The 15,431-nt window shown below is 38.9% G+C and overlaps 3 protein-coding genes across 3 annotated transcripts; 1 reads left to right on the plus strand and 2 right to left on the minus strand.

The window, feature by feature from the left end:
- The first annotated feature begins 5,612 nt into the window (after positions 1–5,612).
- Positions 5,613–11,345, plus strand: LOC133838063 (myogenic-determination protein). Its single transcript, XM_062269016.1, has 5 exons — positions 5,613–6,107; positions 7,563–7,685; positions 7,764–7,838; positions 10,960–11,038; positions 11,101–11,345. Exons 1-5 carry the CDS (start codon positions 5,628–5,630, stop codon positions 11,310–11,312), a joined length of 969 nt encoding a protein of 322 aa, XP_062125000.1. The 5' UTR covers positions 5,613–5,627; the 3' UTR covers positions 11,313–11,345.
- A 210-nt stretch (positions 11,346–11,555) lies between these two features.
- Positions 11,556–12,653, minus strand: LOC133838064 (alpha-tocopherol transfer protein-like). Its single transcript, XM_062269017.1, has 3 exons — positions 12,321–12,653; positions 11,889–12,261; positions 11,556–11,822 (listed from the first exon to the last, which is right to left on the minus strand). The coding sequence occupies exons 1-3, from the start codon at positions 12,617–12,619 to the stop codon at positions 11,562–11,564; spliced, it is 933 nt and encodes a 310-aa protein (XP_062125001.1). The 5' UTR covers positions 12,620–12,653; the 3' UTR covers positions 11,556–11,561.
- Positions 12,654–13,311: 658 nt separating this feature from the next.
- LOC133838411 (alpha-tocopherol transfer protein-like) lies at positions 13,312–14,676 on the minus strand. The gene is made up of 3 exons (XM_062269494.1): positions 14,355–14,676; positions 13,922–14,294; positions 13,312–13,866 (listed from the first exon to the last, which is right to left on the minus strand). Exons 1-3 carry the CDS (start codon positions 14,645–14,647, stop codon positions 13,612–13,614), a joined length of 921 nt encoding a protein of 306 aa, XP_062125478.1. The 5' UTR covers positions 14,648–14,676; the 3' UTR covers positions 13,312–13,611.
- Positions 14,677–15,431: the final 755 nt, after the last annotated feature.

Here is a 15,431-nt window from a genome sequence, read left to right on the forward strand (position 1 = left end):
TGGGGTGCTTGCAAAACTTGCCCCAGACAGAAAGTGTGTTTTATTTATGAACTGAGCACTCGATAAGAGCTAAGCCAGTAGACTATAGTCTACTATACTATACTTCTATAGAAGGCAGTCGACAGCTGTGCTGAAAACAAAGTGTCTGATAAAGCGATCAAGTCTGTTTTGATTGCGCAAAATGTAAACAATAATTGACGAGCTTTGTTGTCTTCATATCGAAAGGTGTGTTGTCGTCGCCTCTCTAATTAACACAATTGGGTTAATTTCTGAGAGTGTTAACATTTTCATTGTTGCCTTTGTGATGGATGTGTTCGAAGATTTGCGTGCAGGTTTTGCAGATAGTTGCAGAAAGTTAAGATTGATTCCTTGAAAAGCAAATTAAATCTAACTTGTTTTTAATAAGTTTGCTTATTGAACTTTAATAGAAAAGAAAATTAACGGTATTTAATATACTTTATTCTTTCAGCAAACAAGTTAAATTTAATGTTTCTATAGGTTAAGAAATCTTATCTACGTCATTAACTGACCATTTATATAGTTTCGACTTTGATACTTTCAAATAATTGAGGACAGGTTTTTAAATTAGTCGCAAAAAGTTAAGATTGATTCCTTGAAAAGAAAATTAAATCTAAGACTTCTTAATATTTTTGATTTTTGCACTTTAATTGTATTTATTTAAAAAGAAATTTAACATTTATTAATATTTCGATTCAGGTTTCTAATGTAGTTGTTGTATTTTCTTCTGACGCTTTGGAATATTTAAAGTTTGTTCTTTCAGCAACAAGTTAAATTAAATGTTTTTTTCACTTTAAGATATCTTATCTACGTCATAAACTGACCATTTATCGACCATTTAGTTTCGACTTTGATAAGTTAAGATTGATTCTGTGAAGTGAAAATAAAAGCTAATAGAAAGAAATTCAAGTTTATGAAATAAAAATGCAGGCACGTGTTGATTTTGCATTTAAAGATTAATTCTTTTTATTTAAATTCAGAATCAGAGAACTCATATATTTAAGTATCGCGACCTAACTTGAATTGTATTTGACGCAAGTTTCAATACTCGTTTGATTTGCATGTTCTTTCTGATACTTTCGAATGCTTATGACATGCACGTTTTTTTATAAAAAATTATTTTAAGATTTTTTGTTTTAGAAACAAGTTAAATCAAATTTCATTCAGGTTCCAAATTTGGTTCTATATCCCAATTAATATATAGTTTCGATTGTGACGCTTTCGAATAATTGCAGGCAGGTTTTTAAGATATTTCAAACGATTTTTTTCAATACAAAATTATATTAGGTGCCGAAAACTAATCTATTTGAATGTCCCAACCTGTTCAATTATCTACATTTGCCTTGAAAGAGAAACGAATAGTTAATTAACACAGAAATTTTAAGACTCTCAGGTTTAACACATTTTAGGTGAACGTCATTGGGTGTTTATTGAAATATATAGTATTTAAAGTTTTAATTATGTATATGTACGAGTACACAATAAAATGCTCTCTATTGGGAGTCAATAAATTAGTAAGCTCAACAACCTGATAAAAAGACATTTCAGACTGACGGCTGACGGGTTACGCGTCTTTATTTCAGCAGCAATAATTTACGCGTTTTATTATAATACTCATCTCATTGTGATCGTGCCTTAAGCGATCACACCTTGGAATTCCTACGACATTTATGCACTATTATTGAGTTTTATTTATGTTAATGGGTTAAGTACGCAATAAACATCGACGAGAGTAACAAAGCTACTCAGTTTATATAAGCTAATGAATATCTATCTATAAAATCTATGCATGCGTTTGTGTTTGGCACGTGCCAATCAATTGCGACAGCAAATGAATTGCTGATAAGTGAAAGATTCACTTTAGCCAGTGCACACTGTACAGCAGCTTCCCACAACTAATGACCTTGAATGAACAACCTGTGTTTATTATCCATGTTTTGTGTTCCGTTATATATTTGGTATTTGTGCAGCTTTTGAAGTACACACACACACACTTGCATACACTGTGCACTAGCTATCATTAACCTTGCCCCTGTTACAGTATTCCCCCCTATATTGGATCGGAAATGCATTCACAAATCGCATGGTTTCGCCTCTGATCGCTTTACCCAGCAATTTTTCTACTTACAAATCTATATATACCATACAATAAAAATAAATAGTGCAGCAAAATAGAATTCATTTGTTTTGATGTACCAAAAACAACAACAGAAAGAGCAACGTTAAAGCTGAACAGCGTGAGCGAGAGAGAGATAGATAGTAAAGCGAAGAGAGCGATAAAGCGCGTGGCGAACGCGAATGGTTCGTTTACATCTGCTGTGAGTGAGAGTGAACCGATAACAGGTGCGAGTGCGACTGCGACTGCGAGAGTGAGAGAGCTGGGGACAAAACAGTACACACACACACACGCACGCATACGAACGCACTGATAAGAGAACTTGCGAATAATAACAAAAGTAATGAGCGCTGTAAGATGAAAATAAAGACAGACAGACAAACACAAATACATACACGCATTCTCGTGTATATCATGTATTGACACTGAAGCTTGTGTCGTTGTATGCGTTCATGGAGAGGAGACCTGTCAGTAGTGTGGCCTGTAAACTTTTGACATGCTGACACATATTTTTCAGTTGCATTGTTTTCAATAACAACAACACTGGATGCTGCGAGAATTTGTTTTTTACCTTTTACATAGGATGCAGCTTTCACAGTTAATATTGAACTTTTTCTTTGTTGTTTTTCACAGCGGCAATTAATTAATTTATTGGCTATCAACTTCCGTTCAACTGAAGCACTGCACTGTTGTATGTATGTGTGTGTAGCTTTGCCGCTTTTTTTATCAGCAAATTCTAGTATATTATTATTGTGCTCACTTTGTTTTTTGTTTACGAATCGCAATACAGTGAAGTAATGTGCGTGTTTGCTTGAGTGTTTGTTTATAAATGAAATGTATCACAATTGCAATCACTCTCGAGCTGCGCGCCCATCCGTCTGCTGCGACGACTTCAATGTAACTGCGGACTTTGCGCTGTCTTTCCGCGCTCAAATATTGCTTGCTTGCTTGCCACGCACTACTTCGCTCCGCTTCTCTCCGCTAGGCGTCGCTTCGCTTTCGTCCACCCCTTTACAACCAACATCTCTGTCAGCATTTTCGCTCGCTTCATCTCGCGTCGCTTATTATTTTAAATGTTGCTGCTGTGCTGCGTGTGCACATAAAAATGTTAAAAGTTTTCGTTCATTATGCTTTGTCTGTCTTCTTTTACACACACATACATACTTAGTACTTAATACAAGTACGATTGCAGTTGTACGCTGCTTTTTACCTGCCACGTTTTGTGGCACAGCTGTTGCAAGGTGGACCAAGGGATTGCCCAGGTTCTTTCACACACAGTGATAAGAACATCTGTATGTGCTTTGTGTGTGGAAATCTGCAGTTAATCAAGCAACTTTCCTCTCGTGCTGCCTCTTTCGCTCTCTCTTTATTTTACGCCACGCTCATGCGCATCTCTTTTGCTCTCCATTGCATACTCATCACCATCATCATCAACTTTAGCGTTTGGCTGACGTAACTTACACGCGTGCTTGCCGCATGTTGCACATTTTTATGAATGGAAAGCAGAAAGCACCGACCCTTAACATGGCAACAACGAGAAATGGCTAGACTTGGCTAAAACAAACATACGAACAAACAAACAATTGCCAACAATGCCTCACGTGGAACATATGTATGTACGAAATGACACTGAAGCGAGTGCGATGACACATTTTAGAATTTAGCCAATGACCTCGCTTGCTTTCGACTGGCATAGGTAACATATGATTCCATTGCATCAGATACTTCAAATAATTGAGATAAAATACAAGGTGTAGCTTCATAATAGATAACAATACTTTCAATGTTTTCATTTAATTGATTTTAGATATCAATCATTAAATGTTTGTTTTATGTTTTTATAATAATAATAATAGCAAAACTCTTTCTCCTTTAAATTATTAGATGACACAATATAAGCATTGCTTTATAAACAAATAATGATGACCCATTGCCCCGAATGCAGTTTAAAAAAGAACCTAAAAGTATGCTATGCTATATGCACCGTTGAGATGTCTCGAACTTAGCAAATATTCAAACCAGCAACTTTGCTAACGATAGATGGCGTAAATGACGAGGGAAATGGGCAGCACTGGCACAGCAGTTAAATGAGTATACAAGATGTTGCGAACATTTTAATAAGTATACGCACCATATTCTTATTTAACTTATACTATACTAGAAATACAAGGGCAATGTATTTTTTAAATTTTATTGTGTATTTTAAAATAAATAATTGAAATTCATATTTACGATTTCATTAAGGAATTAAGAGATCTGCCCCTTGGGATGAATTTTGTTAGAATAATAAAATAATTAGGGGCAAGAAAAATAAATGAGCAACCTAATTTACTATTTGGGATTATCGCGTACACAATATAAACAAATTTTGGAAAACGTCTACCTATGCTCAAAATAAAATCGGAACAAATCAAAACAAAACATTTATCAATGCGATTCACAAAACGAGAAAAAAGAAAGAAAACGGCGATGGCGGTGACAAAAAGAAAACAAACCAAAACAAAACACAATGGAAAAGTAGAAATAAAAAGGAATGCACAAAACCACGAGCCTAAGACAAAAGATTTACAATATCATTCGAGAAGATTTAGAGGTGATTTCCAAAGATATATATTTTGTTTGAGCAGCAATAAATAAACAAATTATACCCAGGGAGGGACGACTATTTTTATGTTTTTAATTTTTTTTGTTTCTTTCCGTTTATTTTTTTGCTCAATTTGATGCGAAGCACACAACAAAAAGCAAAAGAAACAACAATGAAAATTTAACATATCACATTAGGGGGGAGAGGCAAGGCATGAAACAAAAGGGGAGAGAGCGACAGAAGTGGGAGCTGCCTCCATTAAAAGTGTCACATTAACGAATTGTTTTCCGTCTCTAATTTATATGGGATACGTTAATAGTTGGACAGGTAGATTCGAATTTATTTGACTTCTAATCTGGGCGCTGACAATAAATAAACTGCGAGCAATGATTTGCTTTACTTATTAATAAGCCTTTTGCAAACACAACAACCGAAACAATATTCAAGTTTTCATTGAGCGAAAAAATGGAAAATGGAAAATGAAATATGAAAGAGCCTGAGCAGCATTTGTAGTGGTTGCTTGGGCAAAGTAAGGGGCGTGGTTTGCTCACAGCTCGTCCTTCTTCTGCTTAGAACGCCAATGTTGTAGACAGTGTCTAATGGCGTGCCGCGTTATAAATAGAAGCCACTCGAGAGCAGCCACTCAAAACGCAGCAAGATCAGAGCAGAGAGTCGCCGAGCAGAGCAGAGAACACATGTGAATCTGGCAAAGAATCTTTCTTCGATTTTTGTGCGACAAATGTGTCGCGTTTGTTGCGGGCGTCGGTTCGTCTCGTTCTCGTTCTCGTTCCCGTTTTTGTTTTCGTCTTCTTTTTTGATTGCATTCTCGAAACTTGCAACATATTTGGTGAAGTGTAGTGAAGTGATAAAGTTATTATACTAGTGAATAATACAAGTGAACAGCTAGCCATGACTAAATACAACAATACAAACGCCATGCTAACGAGTTCAGGCTCAGCCAGTGGCATTAAACAGGAATATAGCAGTTACCATCAGCAACAGGGACTTCCAACGGAATACGGATATAGTAGCAACAATTTGCAGCATGCAAATGCCACGCACAATCCTCATCAGACCCTGCATCATTTCTTCAATCGTTTCAATGCCGTCGGCGATGTCAACAACGCCGCCTGCACTTACAACGCTCGTCAGTCCACAGAGCAGAGCAAACAGCTCTCGATGACATCCTCGCCCATCTACACCACGGACTACGACGACGAGGACAGCAGTCTCAGCTCAGAGGAGCATGTGCTTGCGCCCCTTGTCTGCGCTTCGGCGCAATCCTCGCGTCCTTGCCTCACCTGGGCTTGCAAGGCGTGCAAAAAGAAGAGCGTCACCGTCGATCGACGGAAGGCGGCTACAATGCGCGAACGGCGGCGTCTCAGAAAGGTAGGAACTAAGATTTAGTAATAGGATTTTATGGTTTTATATTTGGCTACTGTAATAAAGTATTAAAATTATTCATTAATTTGAATATGTAGGAAAGTTATAAAAAAGATCCGACGAGATCAACGGAAGGGAATAAGTTATTTGAATTCAATCTCTGCTCTAATTAATTGGGTGTAACCTATAGTAGACTGTGTTCTGAATAATGATCGGTCTGGAGTGCTTACTCAATAGTCCCTATTACAAGTGGAAAGTGCTTCGACAATTGGTTTGAGCGCATGCAAAAGTGTATAAATCTTGCTGGAGAATACTTTGAAAACAATAAATCCAATTTTGATGATAAATATTCGCATTTTCATTATTAGGCTAGAAATATAAATAGGAATCTTCATACTATCTGTAAGCTTTGTTGATATAATAAACATAATAAGCCATCAGTTTAGAGCTGATATCTTACAAATTTGAATATCACATTGTACGTCCTATAAAACACGAAATTTTTTAAATAAATAACCAAATTGGTTATTTTTGGTTTCCTAAAATGTATCAATCAGATACTTTATAAACATTTTCTAGTTAGTATTCTTTCCCACAATAGTGACTACTGTGTTCTCCCAAGTTTAAAAATGAATTTCGTGTCTTAGGATTTTAATATATGTTATGTTATACTCAATACTCTCTTTACTTTGTTGAAGTTTATAATCAGTAAATGAGATTGAATTTAATATCCGTCTTCTGTAATAATAGCAACACAACTAACTTGATTTTATACTCTAGGAAATACTCGTAGCAGTTTCTGGAATCAGTATGAGAGAGAAGACGAGGCGTCGTCAATCTGTTAAGGCCCCAAACGAAATTGTGTGCAACTTAGTTGCGCCACAGAAATTAACACATCAGGAGCGTAAATGTCACTTGCAATCATTCGGCCCTAAATTTCAGATTTCAAAATATCAAGAAAGCAAACATTCAACATTGGCGTGGAGTGAAACCACCCAACAAGCGATAAAAATGCAGGATTTGCCAAACATTAAACAAGAACATTAACGAGCCCGAGAGTTCTGCGACAAATCGTAAAAGCTGTAGAACTGTAGAGAGGAAAAGTGACTTCTCCAAGAGATGGAAGATGGAAAGTAGTATTTATAGATTGACAGAAACCCCTGTGGCAGAGCCATTAACCATTTATATGAGTGCAAGAAAAGGGGGGAAAAAGAACACAGCGCAGACGACACTTTGGCCATCATTAACACCCGCGCCCGACGCTTTAATTGTTTAAATTTTATGCGCAATTTAATTTAAAATATGTTTTATTAAAGAGCCACTTAAAGTTATGAGCGTTCGTTCGCTCATTTGGTTTTGTATCCGTTTTTATGGCATCTCTAATGGATTTGTCTATGGTCCTCTTTTTTGATAACTCATCATGGGCATTAATTGATGATGGCTTCCCATTTGTTTTTCTAGGTTAACGAGGCCTTTGAGATCTTGAAGCGACGCACATCATCCAATCCCAACCAGCGTCTGCCCAAGGTCGAGATCTTGCGCAACGCCATCGAGTACATCGAAAGCCTCGAGGATCTGCTTCAGGTGAGAGACTCAAGTAAATTGCAGTTATTGTAGTGATGCTTATTAAGGATTTGTGGCTTGTTTTTGTTTGTTTTGCAGGAATCAACGCCCACGCGGGATGGCGACAATCTGGCGCCCAGTTTGAGCGGAAAGAGTTGCCAGTCCGATTATCTGGTAAGATACATTTTTTGCTTAACGCCAATTAATATTAAACGGCAAACGAAAAGCAAACCAAACCAAAAAAGAAAACGTTCCGCAATTATTTTCTCGTAAAAACCTCATGCATGAAAAACATTTTCGTACATTTTTCTTTTCGGCGACACGCACATTCATCAAAATCTCAGGGCCCAGAGCTGCTGTGTCGCGATGCGATGCGATGCTTTAAGATTTGCTCCACATTAAAATAGAATAGAGCATCGGCTCCTTGTCTTTGTTCCGTCTTTCCTCATTCCCATTCCCATTTTCATTCTCATTCTCAAACTCGTCGATTTCCTTCTCTATATACTGTTATGCTCATTTGTTGCTTAACAATTTATGCGCTCACTGACGTGCGACTTAATAAGCTTCTCCCTCCCGGTGTGATCAACCGTCACAATTATGAATTATGATTGCCCCAAAAGAGTTGGAAGCTGGAAGCTAAAGCTGCCTCGCCTCCCGATTGGGGAAATGCAATAAATAAATTTCCATTTTATGTGCTTTTTTTGGTCGCAGGCCACCCAACCCTTGGCGATAAACTATAAACTATAAACGAAACGATCGTGTTGTAAATTAATTATAACAAATTCGGGCGCAGCATCTGCACGTGAATGGGAACGATTTTCATGTTCCCCTTTCCAAAGGGAAAGAAGCTTCGTCTTTGAATTCTCCTGCTGATGCTGATCGAGTGAAATTTGGAAGGGGCAAGAGGAGGAGAAGGGGGCCAGGCTGAGAGAGACTATTTCACAATAAGCTCATGTTCGAGGGAAATGTGTCAGTTGACAAATTGCACAGGAAAAACATGACAAGATCGGAGCGCTGTTCCTCGAAAGGTGTTGCAAGACTACAGGCATGGGGTGTGGGGGCATGGGGCATGGGGCATGTTGCATGGCCTGTGACAGCACAACAAATTGTGAACAATTACGCGAACATTTTTGCGACTATCGCCTCGATCTTAACTCATGTCGCCAAAGCACTGAAGATTCAGCTGAATAATTTCCATGCAGTTTGTTTGAGTTTTTCACATTTTAATGTACAAATTTGTTAATTTACCATAAAACCTTGCATATTTGTCGTTTTCACTGGCGATGGCACTGCGCCCTCAATGGCAGATATTAATGTGCGTCCATAGTTTGATTAAAAACTGGCGAAATGCCAGAGTGCAGAGACATTAAAATGGATCTCAGCCTCCCTTCTGAGGCTGACAATCCATCCATCCATTCATCCATCTCTCCATTGCAACCCATAAAGAGGGGTGAATACTTTTAAGCACTGGAGTTGTTTGACTATTTTTACATCAAATGCGATAACAAATGTGTCATAAATAAAGCGGGCGAGTCCAACAAACGATGCCCCACTCCCACCCCCAGTTCCCCAGTTCACATTATCAAAATGCACTTCAAGCATAATAATAGCACACCTGGCAGAGTTTAACAATCGAATCGAAAATTAAACGATTCCCTCTTCTCAACAATCTTATCGCGATTAGACGATCCAAGTGCAATCACTTAAGTTTTGTATATGACACGGCCATCAATAAATTCGGCATATATTATCAGTATTTTAGGTGCAAAGTGATTCATGAATTCGCCAACAAACACGCACACATCGGAAGTGAACTTTTCATGTTACGTATTCGCTTATCTCTGAGGTCGTTTGTCTTTTGTTTTTATCTATATTATTTTTATTTGTCGATTACAACATTCCGATCAATATAAATACATAACATAATAGTGTGGAGAGCAGCAAGGCAGGAAAAGTGTTCATAACTTAGGCTTGCAACATGCAACATTGTACAGCCTAATGCCGCATATCCGTTACATTTCAAAGCGACGAAGAACGCGCCAAAAAGTGGCTTAAGAACTTAACGCAACTCATAAGCAGCTTTCGACTGGATGATAAGTGGCATTTCATTCAGATATAGCACACATGATGTGCGGTATATATATATATATTTGTACAAAATGCATATAGTATTTATATATTTCATACCCGGTGGTTGCAGGGGTATATTGATTAAGTGGCAAAGGAAAATAAATGTGATAGTTAGTTAATAAATATATCTTCTAGAATGCTTATGATAAGATATAGCAATGTCTGAATCTCTACTTTCAAATTCAGCGAAATTTCATTAAAATAAAATAATAAATTGAAATATTTAGTATATTTACATACGAAGTATCTTGTAGTCGATCTCTTTCGCCTCTTTGCTTGCTGGTTATGTGCGTTGCATCTTGAGAAATAAAACAAAATTTCATCTGTATAGTATTTAGCATTCGTATGTGTGTCGCACATATCGAGCGTGTGCTGTCACTAAACGCTTGGAAAATGATAAATCGCTTTATAAAAGTGCAGCGTGAGTTGTCTCGTTGTTGTATTTGTTGCGCAGTGTTTTGTTCGCTGCTTGTTTTGTTTTGTTGTTGGTGTCGTTTTCATGTCACTGTGCCTATAAATACACAGCACTCTGTCCCGTTTACTGCCGGGCAGTGCAACTGCTCCCCCCTTCCCTTCCCGATGATTCCCTCTGCCACTGCTTGCAACAGCCACATGTGCTGTGATCCTTGCAGACGCTGCGACGGCGATGGCATTAAATTCTTAGCGAAGTTTTATTCCACTGAAATGAGAAGCGAACCCACCCAGAAGAGGCAATTATAATTTGCCTAACTCAAAAGCGTTAAAGCAATATTTCTAATGAAATCTGTGCGCATCTCCGCTGCACTCTTTGCTGTCGTCTGCGTATGCGCACGATTGCAAGTAGTTTCTGCAAATTAATTTAATTGCTAATAAGTGGCCCGGCACAAAAGAGACAATGCTCCCAACTGCTGCTCCGTCTTCACTGGTTCAATGCATTTTAATTGGCCAACACGCTGGCGAGTTGAGGAGTTGAGTGCGGCATCTATTTGGCCACAATCGTGACGACATAAATTTTGGCCTAATCTCATCATTAGAGTGCATTTCGAATGGCATTTGGAGGCAGAGATGACAGCCAGACAAGCATTTTGACATTGTCATTTGGGGCGACACTGTCGCCTTATTTATTGCCTCGCTAATTTTGTATCTTAAAGTTGCATTCACCATTTCTTCTTTTGGCTATTTGCAGAGCTCATATGCGGGCGCATATCTGGAGGATAAACTTAATTTCTACAACAGACACATGGAGAAATATGGACAATTTACAGGTAATTCAACTGACATTAAGTTCACCTTCAATGCTTTGTTTAAACTTTCATTTTGTTGACAGACTTCGATAGCAGCAGCAATGCGAATGGTTCCAGCTTGGATTGCCTCAATCTGATTGTGCAGAGCATCAACAAGAGCAACACAACTTCAGCTCCCATGCAGAGCGTGTCCAGCAAACCCGCAACAACATCCGCATCCTCAGTTGCATCCACAAGTGAAGCGAAGTCAACAACTTCGTTGCATGCCAACTTCAAGAAGAAGTGCAGCACTTAGCATTGATTTCATAGTTGCGTAGTTAATTGTAAAGTTATTTTCTAAGTGACAGCACCAAAGGATACACGTTATACAGATAAAGTGAAAGGAACTTTAGTGAAAGCCCAGTGAACAAATCGAATTGAGCGAGTGTGTTAGTTATAAATTATTGTAGTACTATTCTTGTAGCATTAGCCAACTTACTTTACTTAATTAAAACAGATTAAAATATTTATAAATATAGTAAAAAATAACATAAACTTGTCTTTGTTAATCCACCTCCAGCTTGCGAAAAGAGCCGCTGGTGCCGCTCAGCTCCCCGCTGGCCCAGGCATTGGCCAGGCCAACGCGCAGCTTTTCATTTGTACCAAACTGAGCATCCTGCTCGAAGTAATCCTTGCGAGACAACAGCTTCTCACGCCAATAGTCCAATGCTTCGGCCTGATAGCCATTGTTGCCTCCATACTCGATGGTCATGGCTTCTGGTGGGAGATGTTTATACAGATCCTCCGATTTCTTGTGCACCACAAACTGTCACAATAAAAAGTGAATTCCTTTAGTAAATGCATTCAAAAGATTGGAGTACTCTTTGCTCACCTTCCAGGGCAGCTTGGCTGGCAGAAAAGAGGTGACAAAATTAAACACCGTCTGTCCTGAGGGTATCATATTGACCAGATGAATCTCCATGAAGCGCAGCGGCAAGCATTGATCCACAAACATGAAGGACTTCTTAAGCAGAAACGGATCGTATTGCAGCATTTGCTCCATGTTGACATCACGTGCATCAACCACCCAGAAAAGTCCTGCCACCGTGGCATTGTCACACTCCTGAGCCAATAGTTCCAGCATCATGAAGAGCAGCTTGAAGGCTTCGCGCGGACTCGACTGCTTGGGATCCACTTTGCAGAATTGCGAGATGATCACGCGTGCGCCTTGTGGACTCACGGGTTTCTTGGGTATTACGTGAATGCTGTGCGGGAGAGTTGATGAAGAGGTGCCTATTATTTTTCTAGTTTTACTGCTACTTACCCGCGATCAAACTGCTTCATGAGCGCATCGTTCACCTGCCTTGAGCCCAGCACCTCGGGAAATACATTGCGCAGCGAATAGTAGTTGTCGATGCGTCTTTTCGTCTCCTCCACGCTGAAGCGACAGCGACGCAGGAACGCCAGGATCCATTGCTCGTCGGTGCGAGCCCGCAGATAAGGCGACTTGGCCAGCCACGTACGCACAGTGGCTATCAACGCCTCACGCTCCGCCTGCTGCTCATTGCACTCGGCCAGAGCGAGGGCGGCTAGCAAGGGCTCCAGGGGTCTCAACTTGGACATCCTCACGCCGTGGCAGCTGCACTGCGAATGCCGCAATCGAGTGCAGGAAAGGAATTGTGGTTTAGCAATCTAATCAGCAGTGACTGGAACGTTTACTGCTAGATATGCAATAAAAGTTATACTACTGCTCTTCGTACACATGTATGTGTTGTACCCGTAATCACAACCCGTACTCACACCCACACTCATATTCATTCTCACATTCATACTTGCCCCCGTGTTATCGATAAGCGCATTAAGCGACATTTCGTTTATCTATAGTTTAATTGATCGACTACAGTAGAGCTTAGCATAAACACATAAAGTCAACGGGGGAAGCAAATTCATATAGAGAGTGATCGACTGGCGGATACCTGTAAAATGTTTAAAATTAAATTTAATAATGAAAGTACCATCATCGAACTGATCTTACGAAAAGATTTTAACTATTGTGTAAGTTATTAGGTAGAGCGACACTAGGGTATAGTAAACTAGAAATTTTAGCATAACTATTTCTTCCAATATAATAAATTAAAATAAATTAAAACAATATACGAAAAAATAGTTAGTTTTATAAACAAAATTTGATTTGCACCCATCATATACACAGAAAAGAAAGCATAATTAAAGGACAAGAAAAAGTAAGATTATTTATTGATTAATTTTCAAGTGTATGAAAAATATTCAGCAATCAATTAGCACATTGTTAATATAACATTAGTGTACATATAATAATTATATATGAAGAGAATAAGAATAAGAATTTAAAATAAAGAAGAATAAAAATGTTAACTAGAAAAATTTTAAAATTTAAAGACTGTAGTAGCTTTTATAGAATTTAAGATCTAGTTGCTAAATTGAACAGATATCATAGATACTACAGACAAATACTTAATTAATATTTGATGACTTCCACATATAGTTAGAGATACCCTTTCTATTATCATAGATGCCGGGTACATAGTGAGCACAATAAAAGTAAAATAAACATGACAATGACGTCGACCTTTTAACTAATCCCAGTTGAGCTTACGAAATGAACCATTGACGCCAAACTCCGCCTCATAGGTGGTTATCTCGCCAGCTCGCAGCTCCTCAATGGTGCCATACTGTTGATCCTGTTCGAAGTAGCTGCGATAGCTATTCAGCAGATCCTCCATATACGCAATAGACTCCGCCATATGGCCATTGGTGCCACCATACTCCTCTGGCAGATACTCCTTACCTATATGCTCGAATAGCTCGCCTGGCGTCTTCAGCACATGAATCTAGATAAGCAGGTGGTTAGACATGAAAATATTGGGCAAATGCTCTTCTACTTACCGGATAATTAACCTGTGCGCTAAGCAGATTGTACAGGAATAGAATGGTGCTCTGTATGTCCTTGGGCATGTTGATGACATACACCTCTCGCACCCTTAGAGGACTGCACTCGTGCAGAAAGTTCCACCATTTGCGAAAGAAAACCTTGTCGAAGCGACGCATTTTATCCGAGTTGGCGCCCTCCAGATCGATAATCTCACAGATGCCCGCCACCGAAGCGTAATCGTTCTCCAGCGCAATAATCTCCACGGCCATCGAGGTGAAGTGATAAATCTCCCGCAGACTATATTGATTCGGATCGAAGTGGCCAAAGCGAGCCACAAACAAAGCTGTTCGATTATTGCCCTTGGGCAAGTCAGGAAATAGGCACACACTAAATGGCAATCAAATCTGATTTACTTTGATTTTTATTAGCCTCTGTGTCATAACTCACCCCAATCGATTGATTTCCAGAAGTCGCTGTGTAATGCAGCGATTGCTCATCACCTCGGGAAATAAATTGTAGTGCGTGAAATAGCGATCGATGCGTCGCTTTGTCTCCTCCAAACTATAGCGACAACGACGCAGAAAGGCAATCAGGAAATCATCCTCGGTCCGAGCCCGTAGATGCGGCTGCTGTCGTATCCACACTCGCAGGATGATGATGTCCTGTTGTATGCGGTCGGGCGTCTCGTTCAGCTCCTCTTCGGCCAGTTTGGCCAATGTGGGCGAGAGCGGACGTCTCATCTTATCGCTGGATGTGGCGCTTATGACTCGACCAGCCCAGCACAGGGCTTGACATGACCCAGCCAGCCAGCCTATTGGCCTATATAATACGCACTCAATCGTTCCAGCTATTTGACTATCTTATCTCGTTGATATGCGTTTGTTGATGGGAAAATACGAGCCAATAATTGTACAAAACTGCATAGCCAATATAAAGCTGAATGTTCGATTGTCTATGTGGAAGTGTGTATGTACACTGAGAGAAATATGTTGTAATGTAAATTCGAACTGAAATAAGTAAGCAAAAAAAAGTTTGTACTACCGGGTTCGAACCGATTGTTAAGCGGTATCTTCTTGCTAATTTAAAACAAATTTTCAAAACCCGAAAAAGCAGTAACGCAACCAATAGAGCTAACGTTATAAAGGAAATTTTAAAATAATTACCTACATACATATCTGTAAAAATTTTCAGCAATCATAAATGCTATAGTTATTATTGGTTCTAGCTTTACAATTACGCTTGTTATTAGATTTTTGATTTGCGGGGGCGGAAGTGGGCGTGGCAAAATTTGAAACAAACTTGAAATTAATGAATTTTTGGAAATTTATATATGGACAGACGGACAGACGGACAGACGGACAGACACACAGACGGACAGACGGACATATACGCTGATCAAGAATACCAATACCTGTTACAAATTTACATTTCCCTTCTAATTTATTATAGATTGTTATTTATTAAAATCCTTATACATAAATAAACGGCAAATTTAAAAATTTATATAAAATCTTTAATAAATCT

This window comes from Drosophila sulfurigaster, chromosome 2R (assembly GCF_023558435.1).
Source record: "Drosophila sulfurigaster albostrigata strain 15112-1811.04 chromosome 2R, ASM2355843v2, whole genome shotgun sequence".
Lineage (NCBI taxonomy): Eukaryota > Metazoa > Arthropoda > Insecta > Diptera > Drosophilidae > Drosophila > Drosophila sulfurigaster.